The sequence below is a fragment of the Salvia splendens genome, chromosome 15 (genome assembly GCF_004379255.2).
Source record: "Salvia splendens isolate huo1 chromosome 15, SspV2, whole genome shotgun sequence".
Classification (NCBI taxonomy): Eukaryota; Viridiplantae; Streptophyta; class Magnoliopsida; order Lamiales; family Lamiaceae; genus Salvia; species Salvia splendens.
The window spans coordinates 30,562,455-30,587,564 of NC_056046.1; the positions used below are offsets into that span (position 1 = coordinate 30,562,455).

At 35.2% G+C, this 25,110-nt stretch overlaps 1 protein-coding gene and 1 long non-coding RNA gene across 2 annotated transcripts; one reads left to right on the top strand and one right to left on the bottom strand.

The window, feature by feature from the left end:
• The first annotated feature begins 1,490 nt into the window (after positions 1 to 1,490).
• On the top strand, positions 1,491 to 19,583 carry LOC121768496 (norbelladine synthase-like). The gene is made up of 2 exons (XM_042165038.1): positions 1,491 to 1,725; positions 19,162 to 19,583. Exons 1-2 carry the CDS (start codon positions 1,542 to 1,544, stop codon positions 19,458 to 19,460), a joined length of 483 nt encoding a protein of 160 aa, XP_042020972.1. The 5' UTR covers positions 1,491 to 1,541; the 3' UTR covers positions 19,461 to 19,583.
• On the bottom strand, positions 15,583 to 15,989 carry LOC121768504. Its single transcript, XR_006043379.1, has 2 exons — positions 15,863 to 15,989; positions 15,583 to 15,748 (listed from the first exon to the last, which is right to left on the bottom strand). It is a non-coding gene; the product is annotated as an uncharacterized LOC121768504 (long non-coding RNA).
• Positions 19,584 to 25,110: the final 5,527 nt, after the last annotated feature.

Here is a 25,110-nt window from a genome sequence, read left to right on the forward strand (position 1 = left end):
TACTACTAATTGATTTACTTTATTTTACTCCAAATTCAGTGTTAGGGAAATTAGTTGGGTAGGTGGAGGAATGTGAAGTTAAGTCGGATTAACTTGTCATTACTCCCTATTGATGTAGTGCATATATAACTAAATGCACAGTTCGTAGAGAGAGATATTGCACCGAATTTTCAACAAATTCAACATTTATTTATTGAACAATAGAATGGCATACTTAATTTGATTTCATTTTATTTAACCCTTTTTTTTATAGTGATGCTCCCATCTTAGTCTGCCAATATCTGCAGTTGCTACCACGTAACATGCATGTTAAAAATTTGTACAAGAAGTTATGTACTTAGCCATGTATGATAATAATAATAATATTATCATAATTTATATCCTTTTTTATTCTAGGTGGGTTAGATAGACCACGCGGAATTCAAAGATATTGGACAAAAATAATAAATTCATGGGCCGACTAATAAACATAAATTTCCTAGCCCGTTTGTCCATTATTCTAGGTGGGTTAGGTAGACCACAAGGAATTCATGATATTGGACATAAATAATAAATTCATGGGCTGACTAATAAACATAAATTTCCTAGCCTGTTTGTCCATACTATATTTTTTCGTAAGTTAATTTAGTTATATTATAATTCAAAATTGTCAAAGTATTAGATGCAAGTGGTACCATGATAAAGATTCGAATCGATTAGATATATATACATCACATCAATGAGGAGTAATGACAAATTAATCCGACCTAACTTCGCATTCCTCCACCTACCCGACTAATTTTCCTAACACTGAATTTAGAGTAAAACAAAGTAAATCAATTAGTAGTACAATTCTTATAATCTCAACACAAATATAGGGAGTAATTGAATTGAATTTAGTGTTTCTGGTATTAAATGATCATTTGAAGGACATGAAAAATGAAGTTAGGTATATCAGTTATTTTTCACTTTTCACCTGTCCAAAAACCGCATGCGACACGCGGCTCAGCATAGCCGCTTCCAGCTCCTTCCCCAGCGGAGCCGCCCTCGGCATAACCATCCTATTCGAGCTCAGGTCGAAATTATCCACCAGATTATTAGTGACATAGATGTTTCATATTTTTATTAGTGTGATGGTTGAATTTGTCGCATAATTATTTCACCTATGAAAATATATCAATTATGTCTTGAACTAGTCTTTTCAAGTGATGTTTAAAAGATAATAAAGATGATTTTTATATTTCTACGGCCGAGGGCTATATTTGTAAATTCTATGTAATTTAAGATTGAAATAGTGTTGCACATATTATTATCACTGAATTTTTCATGTTAATAAAACACTCATTTTCAGCCTTAATTCAACGGGCCCTTGCCCATTAAACGAGTCACATAGAAAATTTAACCAACAAATCAAACACTATAGCGGGCCGCCGTTAAATGCACTATGAATGCCCCTATTTACCAATTCAACCACGCCCTTATTTTATAAATAATAACCCTCTCAATCTCAACTCCTCTTTGTAGTGCATAGACATCACATCCGCCACAACCAGAAATCGAAGATGTATGGGACAATGTCCGCTGAGATGACGGTTGATGTACCGGCAACTGAAGCGTGGAAGCTCTACGGCACTCTACAGCTCCCCAAAGTGGCGGAGGAAGCCAACTCCGACTTTATCAGCCAGGTCGACGTCGTCCAAGGGGACGGCGGCGCCGGAACCATTCTCGAGGTCGTTTTCCGTCCAGGTACCATCCACATTCAGTTCAATCAACTTCCGCTATATTTATGTAATTATCCTAATTAATTTAATTGATTAATTGAGCGGGGATGGGAGGGGGAATGAAGTCGTTCAAGGAGAAATTCATGGTGGTGGATAACGAGAAGCGTGTGAAGGAGGCAGAGGTTGTGGAAGGTGGATTTCTGGATCTAGGGTTCACGGTGTATCGTATGAGATTCAATGTGATAGAGGTGGAGGGAAACGAGAAGCAGTGTATAACTCGATCTACTATCGAGTACGAGCTCAAAGAAGAAGCTGCAGCTAATGTTGAAATCGCTTCCATTAAACCATTCACTGGCCTCATGCTACTTTGTGCTAAGTATTTGCTCCGCAACAATGACAATTGATCAACTATAGCCGCAACAATGACAATTGATCTACTATTAACTTGGGACTGCGTGTTTTACTTTCATGTTTGCTAAAATAAATTTCTATCCTCCTACTATATATCTCTGTATTTCATTTTCTCTTTTTCCATGCTTTTAATAACAACAATCAATATGAATCTACATATTTTATCAACTCATAACTATGAAATCTTGAAAAAGCTGCCACAAGAAAATCCTGCTCCCTACGTTAGCTATTAAAAGTCACACTTTATCCGCCACGAATTTTAAAAAATGTTAATAGAAAGTGAATTGAAAATATTAATGAAATGGGAGTCATACTCTTTGATACGCTCGGTTTTTGCACTATTTTAGGGCCTTTATTTGGTCCATTTTGAGTATCAATGTTGCATTACATGTCCAATAATTACATATTTTATCTATTTTGGTGTTTTGACGTGTTTTGTGAGAAATGTGCAAATTTGAGCCTAAAAAGATAGCTAAAACTCGAAGATGAAAATCTGGAGCATTCGACCCGCCCAGCGGACCGCTGGCGGCCAACGATTGTTGAACAAATAGCAGTCCGCTTCGAAAAAGTTGTGCTGAAAAGACTAGTTCAAGACATAATTGTAACATACCAAATCAGGGTTTAGTTGGAAAATTCCTTTCTACACAAATTTGTCAATTTAGGCTGAAATTCTTATAATTTGTGCACAACACTGAATGTTATTTTATATAGAATTGGGGTTACACAAGTATCACGTCAGTAAGATTGAGCAAGAAAATAGAATTAAATCGGAAATTATATAGCGTATACAATAGAAGGGAGAAATGGACATTTTGCATAAAAGATGCTATGTATATTTTTATCGCCAAAACCCTTCGAGAGGCACGATTTTTTTAGGTTTGTAAAATTTTTTTTACTACAATCAAGACAATTATACATGGAATCATCTAGAAAGAATATGCATGATCAAAATAGTGTCATTTGTCATTTACTATTCATAATTAATTAAATAATGTGGCTCTTGCTATAAAATCAAATATAGCTACTAGCCTACTATTCACCCCACTTTGGAGAATCAACTGATTAGTAATCAAAGGAGGAAGAAGAAGTTGCAATCTATGAAAGTTTCACTTAATTTGTGTTGACGCTTTGAACCAGTCGAACCAACGTATGGTTATCAAGGTAGGGCTCTCTTTTATCCTATTTTTCTTTTATTTGAAACTTATGATAGGTTATGAGGTAAAAATTTTCCGACCTCGTTTGGTTGTCAAATAAGGTGTGTTACGTTTTGAGTTTATCTATCAATCCTTGTCCGTAGACGTCAGAAACATAAGTTTTTCCATTGAACTAAATTGAGTTGAACCTATGTATGATTTTGGGTATGAACTGACTATCTTAATGCATTAATCCATGAATCTTAATTGGTCAAATTGTTGTTGAAAATGAATAATATATCTTATTTAGTGAATAAAATAAATTTATTAGAATTTATAATGGTCATTTGATATATTTTGGAAAATTGATTGGAATATTGAAGTGAAAGATCATTTTTTGAGTAAGGAATTGAATATGGTAATGACTAATAACTAAGTGTGATTATGTGAGTGGATTAACCATAGAAATGAGACTAGAATTGATGATTGAAGCATATTCTAACGATTGCAAATAATTGAGATTAAAGAAATTTAGTTGATAAGGTTAATGAGTTTTATTTATAAGATTTGGTAAAAGAAATATGATTTAGAATGACTATGGATGTTAAACTAAATTTGAGGATTTACTAAGTAAGATTAGTAATTACGGAGTATAAAGTACCTAGTGGAAATAGTAACTTAGAATTTGATTAAGGGAATAAAAGACATGAAACAAACATGGAATGGATAGATAAAATGAGTAGTATATGGAATGCATTTAATTGATCTTGAAATTTATCTGTGATTATTAATATTTTTAAATTAGTATTAAGTTGACGAACATAAAACTGTGAATAGTAATAGAATATTTGGTGATTTTTTTATTGGAGGATTTAATTAGGAGTAATTACTGCAATCTATATATATATATTGTTAGGGTTTGTATGCTAGAAATCACCTTTCGAGTGATTGAATACTGTAAAACTCTAATTATTCTTTTCCAAGTAATGCAACAGATTATTTTTGTCATAATGTTGTTATGTTTTACATTTAATGGATGTTTATTGCATATTTAAATGTATAAGCGAACATAATAAAGTTTAAGTCTTTGTTTTAGTAGACCGGTTGTGGGCTGCGCTCAATTTAAGGTACGCGGTCAGTTCTGAACAAAGAAAAATAATAATTTCACAACCTAGATAGGGCTAGACTACCTATCGTGAAAGGTTGCAATGTCAGTCCGATTATTTCTAAGCCTTATTGAAATAAGATGACGTTGGTGTGGTATAGCACTGAATGGATCTAACAGCAAGACGAGTCTTTATGCTATCTACTGAAAGACGAGGTCTTGATAAATAATTTCTTAATCAATGTACGTTGGCATTGAGCATACAATATTGAGTATCTACTACTTTGACTTACCAAAGGTGCGGGTTTTTCGTCACCCAACGATCCAGGTATATTGGGTAGTGGTGATCATTATCTAGCGGTGCTAGGATTGCTATTATGTTGAATCATGCGCGAGGAGAGTCTCGTTTGATAACATCCACAAGAGGAGCTCGAAACGAGGTTTTATTTTTCGGAACCTAGCTAGTTGGAGTTTAATTACTCTATGAATAATAAATAAGAGTTTCTTGCTAAGTCCACTCTTGGAGATTAAAAATATGTTAATTAATTAATCCCATAGCAGACATTAATTAATTAATGGATGTTTCTATTTTAAGCGCGGGAAATGAATTAAACAAATTAAAGGAAACCCGGAATACTTGTAATTTTGGATTTGGAAAGACAGTGCAATATTACTTCTGTAGTGGCTGCTCGTAATATTCCAATATAAGCTTGTTTTAAATTGTGGGTTCAATTTAATTAGTAAAAAGCTAATTGGATGAGGCCATGTCCAAATTCTTCCTTAGATCCCTGACTGGGCCCAATATGCGACTTAATATAAATAGGAGAATAAAGGAGACAGAAGACAACTTTTTCATTATTGTTTTTAGTCAAATTTTCGTCCCCCCTTATCCTAGAGGGAGTCGAAATTTTGCTCTCCTTCCATGAGCATAATTCTGTCTGTCTTCTTTATTTAAGTCCTAGTATTCTGGTGAGATTTGCCCACACAAATATCAGTTTACAGTCCGGGACACCAGTCAGAAGATCCGAGGTCTAGTACTCAAGATCTTTACGTGGAGAAGACGCAAGCCATCTTCGACTCTCAAGAGAATCAACGAGGTAATTTGGCTAACTCCGTAGTAATGCTTTTAGGAATTATTTGTGCTAAAGCATGTTTAAATTCAAGTTATGAGCATGATACATGTGATAATTACGCGAATAGAATTTATCTAAATAATCTGCTAAATAGATCAGTTTATGTGATCCGTTACAAGCGCAACGCTTCCGCTGCCAACCCCTTCAATTGGTATCAGAGCCAGTCTTTGGCTCTGTTATTTGGATTTAAGTTTTGCGAAATTCATGTATGCATGTATTAATTGATTGCAAAGCATGTTCTTGGTGACCGAGACACCGAGACGCCGAGCCACAACCCTAGGCGGAAGGTCCGGCACCACCCGACTGAAAGCCTGGCCGAGAGCGTCGCGCTTGTGCGCATGACGCTGGCTCGGGCAGAGGGAGGAGCTGGAGCGAGATGGACCGAGACGGGCGGTCAGAGCTGGCCGAGAGCAGGTGCGCCACCGCGCTCGCTGCAGGCCGAGAGGAGCCGCGCCACCGCCCACGCTCCTGGCCGAGATGCCTGCGACACCCGACGAGCCGTTGGTCGAGACGCTGGCGGGCCACCTGCGCGCCGGTGGCTGTGACGCCGCGTGTGTCGTGGTCCGATGAAGAACTCATCGGATCTTCGTCGTTCATCGTTCATGCACATCTTGATCGATGAGATAACGATGAAAGATTATTTTAATGATTATTTAATTCATTAATTAAAAGATATCATTAAAATATTATTATTTAATGGAAATAAAATCTTTTTGGAAGATTTACCTAGATTTTAGGAATATTTTTATTATTATCTATATCTATGGAAATAAATAATATTATTTTATTCCTAGATGATATGGATGAGAATAATTTAATAGTTTCTTAATATTTTCTTAATATTTATATATCTAGAATCCTAATTAGGATAGATATGTATGAATACATTAAATAATATAATTTCTCTTCCTAATCTTGAACATGGAAATAATTTGTATTTAATATTTCATGTCTAATTAAGAATTAAATACTTTGTTTATTTTAGATATATCTTATAGAAGACATGAACAAGAATTAAATTCTAGAATAATTATTTTCCTAAGATGAGATAATAAAATACATTATAAGATTTAATTATCCAGTCAATTAAATACTAATAGAATTTAATTAAGCCTTTTTCCTCCTTAAGGCTAAGGATAATTAAATAAAAACCATAACCCAAAATATCTATGCTATAATTACGAACTCAACGTTTGTATATGGTCTCCATCAATTGGTCTGCAATTTATGAAGCTTTTTTCTAATATTATCGTCACCTGCTCTGTGGGGACAATAATCCTAAGAAAATAGCGAGTTCGTAAGGGCGGACTTCTCAAATATAAATAGTATGAACTAGAATGTGGTTTCCAATATTATCGCCACCTGCTTTGTGAGGACAATAATCCTAAGAAACTACGAGATTCAGAAGTTCACACAGAATTTATGAGATAGCTTGATCTTGTTAGCAGCACATAAGCATTGTTATGTGAGTGTGTTGTAGGAATGAGATTCTGTAATGCTAAATTCGGTGGTCTTGTTTAGGCAACATTAGGCGGCCATGCTACTCTGTGTCTCTGGACTATGCGTCGATGATTGTGATCAGTAAAATTGTAAGATTTTAATGCGTATTGACCTCATCTGGAGGGTACAAAATTTTAATTTTGCAGTTGTAAGATTTTGAAAAGTTTTATGGTTAATCTAATCAAACTTCTTACATAAGTTTATGACAAATAAGTTAAAACTCTGTTTTGCAATGCAAATCAAATCGTCAAAATGTCATTCTATCCTCTTTCTGCAATTCTTAAAGAAATTAAACTCGAGGGCCAAAATTACATAGAATGGAAACAAAATTTGGACATCGTTCTTACAGCTGAAGAGTACAACTTTGTGCTCACAACCCCGCGACCTCCAGTGCCGGCGGCTAACACTGCGGCAGGAGTTAGAGATGCACACAAACGGTGGCATAAGGCGAATGAGATGACTAAGTGCTACATGTTCGCTTCTATGTCTTCAGTACTCAAGCATCCGCATTCTGCCATAGAAACTGCCACCGAGATCATGCAGAATCTCAAGAATCTTTTTGGTACTCAGAATCGAACGGCCAAGTCTCAAGCCTTTCGGAGTATCATGTCGAAGACAATGAAGGAAGGCTCCTCTGTGAGGGACCATGTCCTCGAGATGATGGGCAACCTCAACCAAATTGAGGTTTTGGGAGGGACGATCGATCCCTAGTCCCAGGTAACAATTATCCTTCAAAGTCTTCCCCCTAGCTTCCAGCAGTTCAAGCTCAATTTCGAGATGAACAAAAGGAATTACACCTTGGCACAACTGTTGACTGAACTTCAGTCGGCAGAGGACCTTATGGTTCAGGCTAAGGCTGCCATGATGACTTCGGCGCCTCGTTCCTCTGGCTTCAAGCCTAGCAAAGGAAAAAGGCAGGCACCGAACACAGAATCGGGCAAAGTGGCCAAGGGAAAGAAGAAGAAGAGGGCTAACAAGAAGCCCACGGGGAAGTGTTTCAAGTGTGGAGAGAAGAGGCATTGGAAGCCAGACTGTCCTAAAAAGGGCAAGGCTACAGGTATGCACCAAGCTCTAGTAGTCGAGTCATGCTTGGCTTCGACATCTACATGCACTTGGGTTATTGACACAGGAGCAACTGATCATATTTGTTTTGATCCTGACTTAATGCAGGTGACAAGACGGCTACATGATCGTGAGATCGAAGTCCAGCTGGGCGACGCTACAAAAGTGGCGGCCGTTGCAGTGGGAGACATTTATTTGCATTTTAGTAGTGATAGATTTTTTATTTTGAAGAATGTTTTGTTGATACCTACTTTTAGAAGAAATTTAATTTCAGTTTCTAAATTAGTTTTTGATGGATATTCGATTTCTTTTAATGACAATTGCGTTATTAAGAAAGATGGTTCTTATATCTGTCGTGGTATCATGGAAAACGATCTGTACACAATCACATCTACACAATATAATAATCGCAAATTAGAACTCAATACAACATCGAAAATTTCAAAGAAACGAAAAGAACCTTCAAGTTCAATGAACGAAACGTACTTATGGAACTTTAGACTTGGTCATGCCAATGAAAGGATGATCCATTCTCTTGTTCAACAAGATCTTATTAAAGGTCTAGAGGAGGAACCCTTTCATAAGTGTGAGTCATGCTTAGAAGGCAAGATGACCAAGAGGCCTTTTCAGGCTAAGGGCAATAGGGCCAAGGAAGTACTTGAGCTCGTTCATTCCGATGTATGTGGACCAATGTAGACTTCTCAAAAATTGGATACGTCTAATTGATGACCCACAAGTCAGAGTCTTTTGACAAGTTCAAGGACTTTAAGGCTCAAGTGGAGAAGTATCATGGTAAGAGTATCAAATGCCTGCGATCTGATCGTGGAGGCGAATACCTCAGTGCTGAGTTTTTGGACTACTTATCGGAGTCTGGAATTCAATCCCAATTGACTGTGCCGGGCACGTCCCAGCAGAACGGTGTGGCTGAAAGAAGGAACATGACCTTGTTGAACATGGTCCGATCGATGATGAGTTATGCACGGCTACCTACTTCATTTTGGGGACATGCCTTGCTTTCTGCAAGCCATATATTAGACAACTTACCGTCAAAATCCGTACCTACTACTCCTTATGAGTTGTGGACTGGGCGCAAGCCCAATCTAGCACATCTCAAGATTTGGGGTTGCCCGGCTCATGTATTGGAAAAGGATCCAACTAAGCTAGGATCAAGGACAGAGGTATGTTTGTTTATCAGATACCCCAAAGGAACGAAAGGTTATGAATTCTTTAGTCTCCGAGATAAGAAAGTTATTGTGAGTACTCACGCAACATTCTTAGAGGAAGACTATGTAATGAATCATAAGCCCAGCAGTGAAGTGGCTCTTGAAGAGCTAACTTCTGTCACAAATTCCATTAACCAAGAACAAGTACCAAGTGTACAAACAATTCCCGAAATTTCAACTTCTACTCCAAGTATTGTAGTGCCGCGTCGCAGTGGGAGGGTCTCTAATGAGCCCGATAGATACATTGGTTTGGGGGAATCTATGGATCACTCCTCGGACAGCAATGTATTAGATCCCTGGAACTTTGCAGAGGCGCTGGTGGATATCGATCATTGCGAATGGGTGAAAGCAATGGATTCGGAACTACAATCTATGATAGACAAAGTCGTCTACGATTTATCCGTCCTACCCGAAGGCTGTACTGCCATTGGGAGTAAATGGATATATAAACGTAAACGTGGAACCGATGGACGAGTTAAAGTCTTTAAGGCTAGACTAGTGGCTAAGGGGTATACCCAAAAGGAAGGTGTCGATTACGACGAGACCTTTTCTCCGGTGGCCATGCTCAAATCGATCCGTATACTATTGTCTATAGCAGCTTATATAGATTGGGATGTATGGCAGATGGACGTTAAGACTGCGTTCTTGAACGGTAGTCTTGAGGAGACCATCTACATGGAACAACCCGAAGGATATGCCATAAAGGGCAAGGAACACATGAAACCAGTGTTTCGATCAAACTGTTCGAAAGTTTGGATTCGAAAAGTGCCCAAATGAAAGCTTCGTTTATAAGAAGATTGAAAAGGGGAATGTGGTGTTCTTAGTTTTATATGTAGATGACATTCTTCTTATTAGAAACAATAAAAAGATGTTGTCATCAGTACGAACTTGGTTATCAAACCAGTTCGAGATGAAGGATATGGGAGACGCGGGACACATCCTCGGGATCAAGGTTCTTCGGAATCGAGAAAAGAAGATGTTGTGCTTATCTCAAGAACCTTACATCAACACAATACTTAGTCGTTTTAGCATGCAGGACGCCAAGAAAGGTTTCTTACCTTTGAGACATGGCATCCATTTATCTCAAGAGATGTGCCCTAAAACGCCGTCTGAGATAGAAGCAATAAGAAGGATTCCATATGCTTCGGCGGTTGGAAGTCTCATGTATGCTATGCTTTGTACAAGACCCGATATTTGCTTTGCCGTTGGCATGGTAGCAAGATATCAGTCCAATCCGGGCTAAGGACATTGGACTGCCGTAAAGAACATACTCAAGTACCTTAAACGGACTAAAGACTATGCTCTAGTTTACAATGCAGTCGAGCTCTGTCCTTTGGGATATACTGACTCAGATTTTCAAGCAGATCAGGACTCGAGAAAATCTACTTCAGGATTTGTGTTCACCTTAGGAGATGGAGCCGTAATTTGGAAGAGTGTGAAGCAGAAATGCATCGCGGACTCAACCATGGAAGCCGAGTATGTGGCCGCTTCGGAGGCTGCAAAAGAGGCAGTATGGTTCAAGAACTTCCTTGTGGATTTAGGTGTGGTTTCGAATCTGCCCAAGAGCATCACTATTTATTGTGACAACTCTGGTGCTATGGCAAACTCGAAAGAACCAAGAGCTCACAAAGCAAGCAAAAACATGTTCTTGCATCCATTGGAGTTGGAATTTTCAAGAGTTCCCGATGAATCGCATCAATCCTTGCTTCTACCGTTTGATTTTTGATTCAAGAAGGTATAACTAAAATCTTTTCCTCATCTTCTCCATTGAAACCTTGTTCTTGATTCTCTCATGCATATAGTGAGTGTAGGAATCTTAGATCGCATAATTAATCGGTGGGAATTTGTGTTTGTATGAGAACAATTGTGAATATGCGATTTTGAATGAATATGTGTGAAGTTTGAATGAATCATTGATGAATGATGTGTGATTATATGAGAACATGATTGTGAAACCCTTTTTGAGAATGATTGTGTGTGGGAAACATAAAAAAAAATTGTGATGGGATTAATGAGGAAGAAACCCTAATTTCGAAATCGTGAAGCCTGAAAACTGTGGTCTTCGGACAGTGGATTCCGACGTGTGTTTGACCAACCAAACGATCGATTTTTGACACACAATTTTAACTGAGTAAACTTCAAGGTGTTTTATGTGTTGTGTGTGAATTTCAGCCCCTTTTTAATAAATTCTTGAAGTTGACTGCGCAATTCTGCCAGAAACTTGTATTCTCGCCCAGAAAGTTTCGTTTTCTATTTAACCGACCAAATGGCCTCCTTTTGATGTGAATTTGAAGTGTCTTCTGAGTTGTGTGAAAATTTCAGCCTCATTGGACATCGGATGAATTTTTGGTGAATTTTTCAATCGAACTGCACAGTGCTGCCAGAATTTTTGTGTTCCGACCAGAGAGTTGCATTATTGTTCTGACAGACCAAATGACGTGATTTTGGTGTGAAATTTTAACTGGATGAACTTGAATGTGTCTACTGTGTTGTGACCAAATTTTAGCTTCATATGAGGTCGGATGGATATTTTGTGATTTTTACAAACCAACCGCGCAGTTCTGCCAGATTTGTTGTTATGTGGAAATATCACTTGTTGCCAAGTTTGAGTGAATTATATGATGCATGTATGATTTAGGAATGTATCCTATGACGTGATTATGTGTGACACGTTGAGAATATTATGGCATGTTTTCCTTATGTTGATGAATGTTGGGATGGGTAATTTAAGAGAATGATAAAAGGAACGATAGGACATGCATGATAATGTGAATTGATGGAAGGCTGTTTGTATTGTGGGTTGGCAAGGGTTTTTGTGTGTACGTGAGCACAAGGAACGAGGGTTGCCTTAAGTGGATATTGAATTGTTTAAGCAAACGAGGTGGGCTTTCTTTTTCAAATCTCTTTATTTTCCGAAAATATGTTGTGGTGTTATAAGGGTGGTTTAACTGTTATGTCATGCCATGATGTTTTGTTTATGAGATTGTTGCCTGATGCCTAGTTCGTCTGAGCTTACTCCGTTAGGCTATATGACTGTGTTGTGAAACGAATTCGGGTCTGAGTAGGGCCACAAACCCTATCAGGCGGTGTACACTGGTGGGATCGTGAGTCGTCCTTGCTAGTCGGCCGGTCTCATGGGCGAATAGTGTGGCCACACTTTCGTCGCACTGTGATATGATGATTGTGATTGATGGATCGATGAGAAAGTGGGGAGAATAATTGTCTATCCAGACTTTGAAATATTTTTGTGTTCTCATGATATTTCTTAACTACACTTAAAACTCGAGATCACTGGTATGGATGACATAACTGTATAAAATGTTTTCGACATGAGCCCATTGAGTACAACAAGTACTCAGCCCTGCATATGTTTTCCCTATGTGCAGGTCGAGCGGGATGTTGCGGTGGATGTTGAGTCGGCCTAGGAAATGTTGGATGCGTTGTGTCTTCATACATCGGCGTCAACGTTGACTATCTTTGAAACCTTATTTCCGTTGCTATATTTTTGAACTATGCCTCAAGACCTTACTTTATTTCGTACTGTTTTGAGTATGTCAATTTCTGTTAGACTTTAATCCGTTGTTTACTTCATTACTCTAAAATGGTTTTTCGTAAACAAAAACAAATGTTTTCTTTTAGAAGTTAATTGGATTTTTGATGTTTATTTTCCCCGCTGCATCTTTGAAAAAATCGTTTGCTAAGTCTTTGCTAATTAATAATGAATTTTCGACATTAAGTTTCTTTAAACTAAAAACTTGTTGTTTAACAGTTGATGAGCTAAATTTTTTTTTCTTTTAAGCTAATTGAGTCTTTCTTATGAACTGTTATCCTTAAATGCCGCCCTTAATGTTTGTCCCTTGGTCCCGATCGCCTCGTTTGTAGTACCCCTAGCATGGGCGGTCGTGACATATATATATATATATATATACATATATATATATATAATGTACATATATATATATAGAGTTGTGATCATATCATAACCCTCAATTTATGTGATAACCCTATAACCAAATCTGGACCACACATATTTTCTAATCTTGTGGCTGAGATTCAAACTTAGATTTACTTCACCTCCGCCATTTTCATTACTCACCAACGAATTTTCCTGATTATTGTATTTTTGTTTCTCTTCCCCGTCGATCGCCGCTGCACAATCACCCAGAGCCTTGTTCACCTCCGCATCATTCTCCGATATCTTCTTCTCCACCACCTTCTTCAGCTCCGCCGTCACGTCGGCGATATAAAAGTACTTTTGCATCTGAAGAATCGGAATCCAATTCAACCTCCGGTGGTGAATCGCCGCGAAAGCCGATTCGTACGCCGCCCTGTCCTCCAGCTGCGTCAGGTGGTCGCAGAGAGGAGTGGGGATTCCGGCGGTCAGCTCTGCCCGTGTCGGACAATTTGGCGTACATAGATAGCAGCGAGTTCGATACGGTGAAATCTGAAATGAAGCCGAGTTTGACGGCGTTGCAGTGGAGATGGCGGCCGAGGATGCAGGGGGATTGGGAATCGGCGCATGCTTTGGTGATGGAGGGGACGAGGAAGGCGGTGTCTGTGGTTAATTGGGAATGTTTCTGTAAATTATAAGTACGTAATCATTAACAAGCAATATTAATAAAATAAAAATAGTAGTTGGAGAAAAATTAGTCCTTATTTTTCACGACTTTCGAGGCCAGATTCAATTGTACCAATGATTAATTAGTAGTTTATGTAATAATTTTGCAATAATAGTAATAGTAGTACATAAAATGATAGTTTTGGCGGATAGAATGATAGTTTTGGCGGATAGAATGATACTTTGAGTTGATACAATGATACTTTTACTAATTTGTAGGTATGTACATAAAATGATAGTTTTGGCGGATAGAATGATAGTTTTGCCGGATAGAATGATACTCTGAATTGATAAAATGATACTTTTGGCTTATATATGTTAGGTTTACTGCATACAATGATAGTTTTGCCAAATAGAATGATACTCTAAGTTGATAAAATGATACTTTTGACTGATAAAAATGATAAAATGATACTTCTGACCTATATAATGATACTCTCAAGCATGTCTGTACATTTGCTAATACGTAGTATTTTTTTAGTTTAGTTTGTTAAATTAGTTCAGCTAGATTCGATCTGCAACATTATGTATTTAATTGTGATTGACTGAGGCAGATCTGTGATGATGCAGGTTAATGATATATTGAGGTTGATCAAGACAGAGTTGAACGGTGGAAGATCTTCGAAACAAAAATCTCAAATTGCTGATATTTCAAGCATTTCATCAAACAGTTTTCGAACTTCAGCAATTAAACAATATTAAATTTTTACCATCGATCTTTGTTCCCAAACTTTAATCTTACAAACTGCAGATGGAAATAGATGACTGGCTTCCAATCACATCTTCTTAATCACATCTCGGCGGTAGATATTCCATTCCATTTGTCTTGATTTGTAGGTATGTATATAAAATGATATTCCATCAGACTTAAATAATTGAAAAACCTCGACAGCAGATGGCAACGACCACCAAATATTACTCCTAAACTCATCTCATTTGTATTTCACCACCAAGATTTTCTTTATCTGGAAACTGAAAGCTATTAGCATCTGCTCCACTGATCTTGTATACATCCTTCGATATCATTAGTGGTTCAGTTTCTTCATCAGAATCACTATGGGCACTTACTTCCTGATTTATTCCTGTTTACATTTTATTAATCCCACTTTGCTCAATCAAAATTCTGCGTTTTGAAAATGATAGTTTCAGAAGGTAAAATGATAGTTGCATTATATACAATGATGCTCTAAGGGGATAAAATGATAGTTTCAGAAAGTAAAATGATAAGCATTAACTATTTCACATGACATTTTAATTATTCAAAATATTGATTAAATATGATATTGAAAATGGTGAGTTGTGTGGACTCACTAATTCAAACCTCCATAATTTCGCGTGCCAGACTTTAATTGCATAGCAAAATATATGTAAACAAACTAACGAAATAGTAGTATATGTGTAATGCCGTATTATGCTTATTTATATTCATAGTAGTATTATGCTTCATTTTATCATTTGGAACTATCATTTTATCATTTCAAACTATCATTTTATCCACTGAAACTATCATTTTATCATTTTATGCAAAAGTATCATTTTATCATTTGAAACTATCATTTTATCATTTGAAACTATCAGTTTATCTCCTGAAACTATCATTTTATTCCCTGAAACTATCATTTTATCAAGTGCAATTATCATTTTACCTTCTGAAACTATCATTTTATCCCCTGAAACTATCATTTTATCCCCTAAAATAAAAAGAAAAAACGTATACTTCCATTACAAGAGCACAAATGAAGATGTACATATCAATGATTCAAGAAACAGACGACACTGACCACAGTTATCGATCCAACATGTCATAACTTTTACTCACAGTAGATAACTTTTGCTTCAGAGTAGATAGCACCCCCGCATCATCTGCCAATAAGTAAAATAGAACCATTCAGTGCTCATCTTGTTTCATTTCTGGCTATGAATATCCATTATAAACTCAACCCAAAATAAACGTTGCACAAAATGAAAATGAGGTACCTGCAATTCTGGCCAATTGATACTCACGGGGACGGTGCTCTCTGTTTCAACGGCCCCTTTTGCCGCTGCCATCCCAACTGCTACGCTCTGCATTATATCTAAACCAACGCAAACCGAAGCTAACGTAGCACCAATTATCATTTTATCCCCTGAAACTATCATTTTATCCACTGAAACTATCATTTTATCAAGTGCATCTATCATTTTACCTTCTGAAACTATCATTTTATCCTCTGAAACTATCATTTTATCCTCTGAAACCATCATTTTATCAAGTGCAACTATCATTTTATCCCCTGAAACTTTCATTTTATCCCCTAAAATAAAAAGAAAAATACTTCTTGATGGTGCTGAGGCCCTTGGTACCCATAACCAATGAATCAAGCTTTATACCTTTTGAAACTATCATTTTATCCCATAAAACTATCATTTTATCCCCTGAAACCATCATTTTATCAAGTGCAACTATCATTTTACCTTCTGAAACTATCATTTTATCCTCTGAAACTATCATTTTATCCCATGAAACCATCATTTTATCAAGTGCAACTATCATTTTCCTTCTGAAACTATCATTTTATTCCCTGAAACCATCATTTTATCAAGTGCAACTATCATTTTATGTCCATATATTACAATCATGATCTTTATAATTACAATTTATCAACCTGAAATATATATCAATGGCGTTCATGATGTCTGCTCACATGTACTAATAAGATATCTCACCTAATCTATAATATCTTAAAGGTGACTAACTTCCAAAACTATGATAATAATGCATAAATAAAGAATTAAGTTTTGTTTCAGAGGCGTTCTTGATTACGACCATGACGATAAGAATTTATTAAACTGAATAATTAGGTGATCAGAATAATTAATAAGATAAATAATCAAATTGATATAATGGGGAAAGTTGACCTTGTAGTAGTAGAATAGCTGGGCCTCACCTTTTATTTGAAGTTGAACACGCCATCGGATAAGATAGATACCGAAACCACATGTTTTAAAAATGTGTGGTGGAGATTTAGTTATAGGGTTATCACATAAATATGGGTTATCATTATAACGCACCCATATATATATATATATATATATATATATATATATATATATATGTATGAGAATGTAAATACAAAATATGGGGTGTTACAACAATTGATCTATGTCAGTAGGTGAAATAATTCTGCGACACGTTCTACCATCACACTAATAAAAATGTGAAACATCTATTGACACTAATAAAAATGTGAAACATCTATGTCAATAATAATTCTGTTGGTGGATAACTTCGACCTGAGCTCGATTAGGATGGTTCTGTCAGGGGTGGTGCCGCTGGGGAACGAGCAGGAAGTCGCAGACGGTTTTGGACAGGTGAAAAGTGAAAAATAACTTATATTCCTTACTTCATTTTTCATGTCCTTTAAATGATCATTTAATAGCGGAACCACTAAATTCAATTTAATTAGTCCCTATATTTGTGTAGAGATTATAAGAATTATACTACTAATTGATTTACTTTATTTTACTCTAAATTTAGTGTTAGGAAAATTAGTTGGGTAGGTGGAGGAATGTGAAGTTAATTCGGGTTAACTTGTCATTACTCCCTATTGATGTATTGCATATATAACTAATCGATTTAAATCCTTATTATGGTACCACTTGCATCTAATACTATGTCAATTTTGATTTATAATATAACTAAATGCACGGTTCCTAGAGAGATATTGCACCGAATTTTCAACAAATTCAACATTTATTTATTGAACAATAGAATGGCATACTTAATTTGATTTCATTTTTTTAACCCTTTTTTTTATAGTGATGCTCCCATCTTTGTCGGGTAATTTCAATAAATTGTTTAATTAATTATAGAATGACTGCCAATCTCTGCAGTTGCTACCACGTAACATGCATGTTAAAAAATTGTACATGAAGTTATGTACTTAGCCATGTATGATAATAATAATATTATCATAATTTATATCTTTTTTTATTCTAGGTGGGATAGATAGACCACGAGGAATTCATGTTATTGGAAAAAATAATAAATTCATGGGCTGACTAACAAACATAAATTTTCTAGCCTGTTTGTCCATACTATATTTTTTCGTAAGTAATATTTAGTTATATTATAATCCAAAATTGTCAAAGTATTAGATGCAAGTGGTACCATGATAAAGATTCGAATCGATTAGATATATATGCATCACATCAATGAGGAGTAATGACAAATTAATCCGACCTAACTTCACATTCCTTCACGTACCCAACTAATTTTCCTAACACTGAATTTAGAGTAAAACAAAGTAAATCAAGTAGTAGTATAATTCTTATAATCTCAACATAAATATAGGGAGTAATTAAATTGAATTTAGTGTTTCTGGTATTAAATGATCATTTGAAGGACAAGAAAAATGAAGTTAGGTATATCAGTTATTTTTCACTTTTCACCTGTCCAAAAACCGCATGCGACACGCGGCTGAGCAGAGCCGCTTCCAGCTCCTTCCCCAGCGGCGCCGCCCCTAGCATAACCATCCTGATCGACCTTAGGTCGAAGTTATCCACCAGCGGAATTATTAGTAACATAGATGTTTCATATTTTTATTAGTGTGATGGTTGAATTTGTCGCAGAATTATTTCACCTATGAAACATAAATCAATTATGTCTTCAACTAGTCTTTTCAAGTGATGTTTCAAAACTAATAAAGATGATTTTTATATTTCTACGGCCGAGGGCTATATTAGTAAATTCTATGTAATTTAAGATTGAAATAGTGTTGCACATATTATTATCACTGAATTTTTCATGATAATAAAACAATCATTTTCAGCCATAATTCAACGGGCCATTTCCCATTAAACGAGTCACACAGAAAATTTAACCAACAAATCAAACACTATATTGGGCTGTCAAATGCTATATGAATGCCCCTATTTACCAATTCAACCACACCCTTATTTTATAAATAATAACCCTCTCAATCTCAACTCCTCTTTGCAGTGCATAAACATCACATCTGCCGCAACCGGAAATCGAAGATGTACGGAACAATGTCCGCTGAGATGACAGTTGATGTACCGGCATCCGAAGCGTGGAAGCTCTACGGCACTCTACAGCTCCTCAAAGTGGCGGAGAAAGCCAACTCCGACTTTATCAGCCGGGTCGACATCGTCCAAGGGGACGGCGGCGCCGGAACCATTCTCGAGCTCGTTTTCCGTCCAGGTACCATCCACATTCAGTTCAATCAACTTCCGCTAGATTTATGTAATTATTAATTAATTGATTAATTGAGCAGGGATGGGAGGGGGGATGAAGTCGTTCAAGGAGAAATTCGTGGTGGTGGATAACGAGAAGCGTGTGAAGGAGGTAGAGGTTGTGGAAGGTGGATTTCTGGATCTAGGGTTCACGCTGTATCGTGTGAGATTCAATGTGATGGAGGTGGAGGGAAACGAGAAGCAGTGTATAACTCGATCTACGATCGAGTACGAGCTCAAAGAAGAAGCTGCAGCTAATGTTGAAATCGCTTCCATTAAACCATACATTGGCCTCATGCTGCTTTGTGCTAAGTATTTGCTCCGCAACAATGACAATTGATCAACTATAGCCGCAGCAACGACAATTGATCTACTATTAACTTGGGACTGCGTGTTTTACTTTCATGTTTGCTAAAATAAATTTCTATCCTCCTACTATATATCTCTGTATTTCATTTTCTCTTTTTCCATGCTTTTAATAACAACAATCAATATGAATCTACATATTTTATCAACTCATAACTATGAAATCTTGAAAAAGCTGCCACAAGAAAATCCTACTCCCTACGTTAGCTATTAAAAGTCACACTTTATCCACCACGAATTTTTAAAAATGTTAATAGAAAGTGAATTGAAAATATTAACGAAATGGGAGTCATACTCTTTGATATGCTCGGTTTTTGCACTATTTTAGGGCCTTTATTTGGTCAATTTTGAGTATCAATGTTGCATTACATGTCCAATAATTACATATTTTATCTATTTTGGTATTTTGACGTGTTTTGTGAAAAATGTGCAAATTTGAGCCTAAAAAGATAGCTAAAACTCGAAGATGAAAATCTGGAGCATTCGACCCGCCCAGCGGACCGCTGGCGGCCAACGATTGTTGAACAAATAGCAGTCCGCTTCGAAAAAGTTGTGCTGAAAAGACTAGTTCAAGACATAATTGTAACACCCCAAATCAGGGTTTAGTCGGAAAGTTCCTTTCTACACAAATTTGTCAATTTAGGCTGAAATTTTTATAATTTGTGCACAACACTGAATGTTATTTTATATAGAATTGGGGTTACACAAGTATCACGTCAGTAAGATTGAGCAAGAAAATAGAATTAAATCGGAAATTATATAGCGTATACAATAGAAGGGAGAAATGGTCATTTTGCATAAAAGATGCTATATATATTTTTATCTCCAAAACTCTTCGAGAGGCACGATTTTTTTAGGTTTGTAATTTTTTTTTACTACAATCAAGACAATTATACATGGAATCATTTAGAAAGAATATGAATGATCAAAATAGTGTCATTTGTCATTTGCTATTCATAATTAATTAAATAATGTGGCTCTTGCTATAAAATCAAATATAGCTACTAGCCTACTATTCACCCCACTTTGGAGAATCAACCGATTAGTAATCAAAGGAGGAAGAAGAAGTTGCAATCTATGAAAGTTTCATTTAATTTTTGTTGACGCTTTGAACCAGTCGAACCAACGTATGGTTATCAAGGTAGGGCTCTCTTTTATCCTATTTTTCTTTTATTTGAAACTTATTATAGGTTATGAGGTAAAAATTTTCTTACCTCGTTGGTTGTCAAATAAGGTGTGTGTTACGTTTTGAGTTTATCTATCAATCCTTGTCCGTAGACGTCGGAAACATAAGTTTTTCCATTGAACTAAATTGAGTTGAACCTATGTATGATTTTGGGTATGAACTGACTATCTTAGTGCTTTAATCCATGAATCTTAATTGGTCAAAGTGTTGTTGAAAATGAATAATATATCTTATTTAGTGACTAAAATAAATTTATTAGAATTTATAATGGTCATTTGATATATTTTGGAAAATTGATTGGAATATTGAAGTGAAAGATGTTTTTTGAGTAAGGAATTGAATATGGTAATGACTAATAACTAAGTGTGATTATGTAAGTGGATTAACCATAGAAATGAGACTAGAATTGATGATTGAAGCATATTCTAACGATTGCAAATAATTGAGATTAAAGAAATTTAGTTGATAAGGTTAATGAGTTTTATTTATAAGATTTGGTAAAAGAAATATGATTTAGAATGACTATGGATGTTAAACTAAATTTGAGGATTTACTAAGTAAGATTAGTAATTACGGAGTATAAAGTAACTAGTGGAAATAGTAACTTAGAATTTGATTAAGGGAATAAAAGACATGAAACACACATGAAATGGATAGATAAAATGCGTAGTATATGGAATGCATTTAATTGATCTTGAAATTTATCTGTGATTATTAATATTTTTAAATTAGTATTAAGTTGACGAAAATAAAACTGTGAATAGTAATAGAATATTTGGTGATTTTTTTTATTGGAGGATTTAAATAGGAGTAATTACTGCAATCTATATATATATATACATATATATAATGGGGTGCGCTAGGGTCCTTACATCATCTTAGTGCAAAACACAACACAAATCACAACCCTTGGATCATTAGATTGGATGATTGTGATTAGTTACATTATCATACTAAAAATCTACATTATTAGCCGAGGTACATTAGACTAGAAATTTACATTATTAGACTAAAACTGTACATTTTTAAACAAAATGCTAAATTATTAGCCGAGGTACATTATTAGGCTAAAAATCTACATTATTAGATGACACGTGGCATTAATCTAACCGTTAGATCACAAAACCAATGGATTGCATGTGTTTTGTGTTTCACTTATACTTAGCATTTGGATATGAATACATCCCTATAATATATATATATATATATATATATATATATAGGGTTTTGATCTATGCAAAACCATATTTAAATACAGAAACGCAGAATAATATCATGCGTAGGGCATTTTTAGGTCATGGTTAGTGTATTTTTAGGTCATACTAACCAAGTATGACCTAAAATGATCTTAACATGACATTAAACTCAAATCTTATAATATGACCTAAAAATGCTTAATTATGACCTTCCGTGTTTTTGGTTAATTATTGACCATTAGATCATCTAATCGTAGGGCTAAGATTTGGGCTGCATTTCTGGATTTAAACACATACTTATTTTGATCATCTCCCTAAATATATATATATGTATGTGAATGTAAATACAAAATATGGGGTGTTACAACAATTGATCTATGTCAGTAGGTGAAATAATTCTGCGACACGTTCTACCATCACACTAATAAAAATGTGAAACATCTATGTCAATAATAATTCCGTTGGTGGATAACTTCGACCTGAGCTCGATTAGGATGGTTCTGTCAGGGGCGGTGCTGCTGGGGAACGAGCTGGAAGTCGCAGACGGTTTTGGATAGGTGAAAAGTGAAAAATAACTTATATTCCTTACTTCATTTTTCATGTCCTTTAAATGATCATTTAATACCGGAAACACTAAATTCAATTTAATTAGTCCCTGTATTTGTGTAGAGATTATAAGAATTATACTACTAATTGATTAACTTTATTTTACTCTAAATTCAGTGTTAGGAAAATTGGTTGGGTAGGTGGAGGAATTTGAAGTTAAGTCGGATTAACTTGTCATTACTCCCTATTGATGTATTGCATATATAACTAATCGATTTGAATCCTTATTATGGTACCACTTGCATCTAATACTTTGTCAATTTTGATTTATAATATAACTAAATGCACGGTTCCTAGAGAGAGATATTGCACCGAATTTTCAACAAATTCAACATTTATTTATTGAACAATAGAATGGCATACTTAATTTGATTTCATTTTATTTAACCCTTTTTTTTATAGTGATGCTCCCGTCTTTGTCGGGTAATTTCAATAAATTGTTTAATTAATTATAGAATGACTGCCAATCTCTGCAGTTGCTACCACGTAACATGCATGTTAAAAATTTGTACACGAAGTTATGTACTTAGCCATGTATGATAATAATAATATTATTATCATAATTTATATCCTTTTTTATTCTAGGTGGGTTAGATAGACCACGAGGAATTCAAAGATATTAGACAAAAATAATAAATTCATGGGCCGACTAATAAACATAAACTTCCTAGCCCGTTTGTCCATTATTATAGGTGGGTTAGATAGACCACAGGGAATTCATGTTATTGGAAAAAAATAATAAATTCATGGGCTGAATAATAAAAATAAATTTCCTAGTCTGTTTGTCCATACTATATTTTTTCGTAAGTAATATTTAGTTATATTATAATCCAAAATTGTCAAAGTATTAGATGCAAGTGGTACCATGATAAAGATTCGAATCGATTAGATATATATGCATCACATCAATGAGGAGTAATGACAAATTAATTCGACCTAACTTCACATTCCTCCACCTACCCAACTAATTTTCCTAACACTGAATTTAGAGTAAAACAAAGTAAATCAATTAGTAGTATAATTCTTATAATCTCAACACAAATATAGGGAGTAATTAAATTGAATTTAGTGTTTCTGGTATTAAATGATCATTTGAAGGATATGAAAAATGAAGTTAGGTATATCAGTTATTTTTCACTTTTCACCTGTCCAAAAACCGCATGCGACACGCGGCTGAGCAGAGCCGCTTCCAGCTCCTTCCCCAGCGGCGCCGCCCCTAGCATAACCATCCTGATCGACCTTAGGTCATCCACCAGCGGAATTATTAGTAACATAGATGTTTCATATTTTTATTAGTGTGATGGTTGAATTTGTCGCAGAATTATTTCACCTATGAAACATAAATCAATTATGTCTTCAACTAGTCTTTTCAAGTGATGTTTCAAAACTAATAAAGATGATTTTTATATTTCTACGGCCGAGGGATATATTTTGTTTATTTATGTGGCTAGCCAGGGCCATATGGGCTATATGTATATATATATCTTTGGATTGGACCGGCCCGACCCGACCCAATATCTTGTTGGCCCATAATCTATATGATCAGATTAGTTAATTATATATGTAAAAGAAATTAATTAATTTTGTCACTTTATATATATACCTCTTTATGGCTTCATTCAGGTACGATTCTTCATTGTAGTTGAATGCATCATCAAACCCCAATATGTTCTTCAAAAGGTCAACCTTGAACAAAGTAATATATATAAATAAATTAACTCTAAAAAATATAAAGTAATTACAACCCCAAAAAGAAAATTGCTGCTTCAGTATGAAGATAATTGCTGAGGTTATTTTTATTAATATTTTTTATTAAAGATAATGCTTATTGAATATTTTAAACCTTGAATTAGAGTTGACTTTTGACTGTATGGTTATTTATGTTAATTATTACTATTATGTTCCATATTCATTTAATCACCAACAAATTATGCAAATTCAAATTGAAAAAAGAAGTTGGTGAATGGATTTTTATAAATTAATTTAAAAGAGTAATTAAAAGAAATTATGTTGTGATCCTGCGCTTCCAACGACATAACACCTAAATAGCTTAGCAAATTGGCCAACAAGCTAACCTACACCTCCTGATGCAGCCGATATAAAGACGAGTTCACCCTTTTTTTGGAGAGCAAATCTCGTAAAATCCAACATATGCAGTGATACCGGCCATACCTTCACAAAATGATCGTCAAAAAATGCAGTGATAGACGCAGAAAATTTCATTTAAAGATTATTACTTAAGTCTAATACTTTTGTTAGCGATGCGTGTATGATGTGGTTATGTGTTATTATTGTTAACATTTTAAAACACGTATTTCACAATTGATTTATTCTGATTTTGCTTCCGATTAAGATTTTGAGTTTAAAATGGTTTGATATAATTCTATAACCATAATTCAACCAATGAATTATTTAACTATAAAATTTAACATTATTTTGGTTGATGTCACATTTAATAGTTAAAATGCAAAATCAAATCGAATCAGTAATTTGGTTGCAAAATCAGAACAAATTAATAGTTTGATCGTTTACATGTGAATTTAATAGTTTGGTTGCAAAATAGAACAAATTAATAGTTTGATAATTTACATATGAATTGTAAAGTCTGTATGCAAAAACTATATTTTGATGAAAAT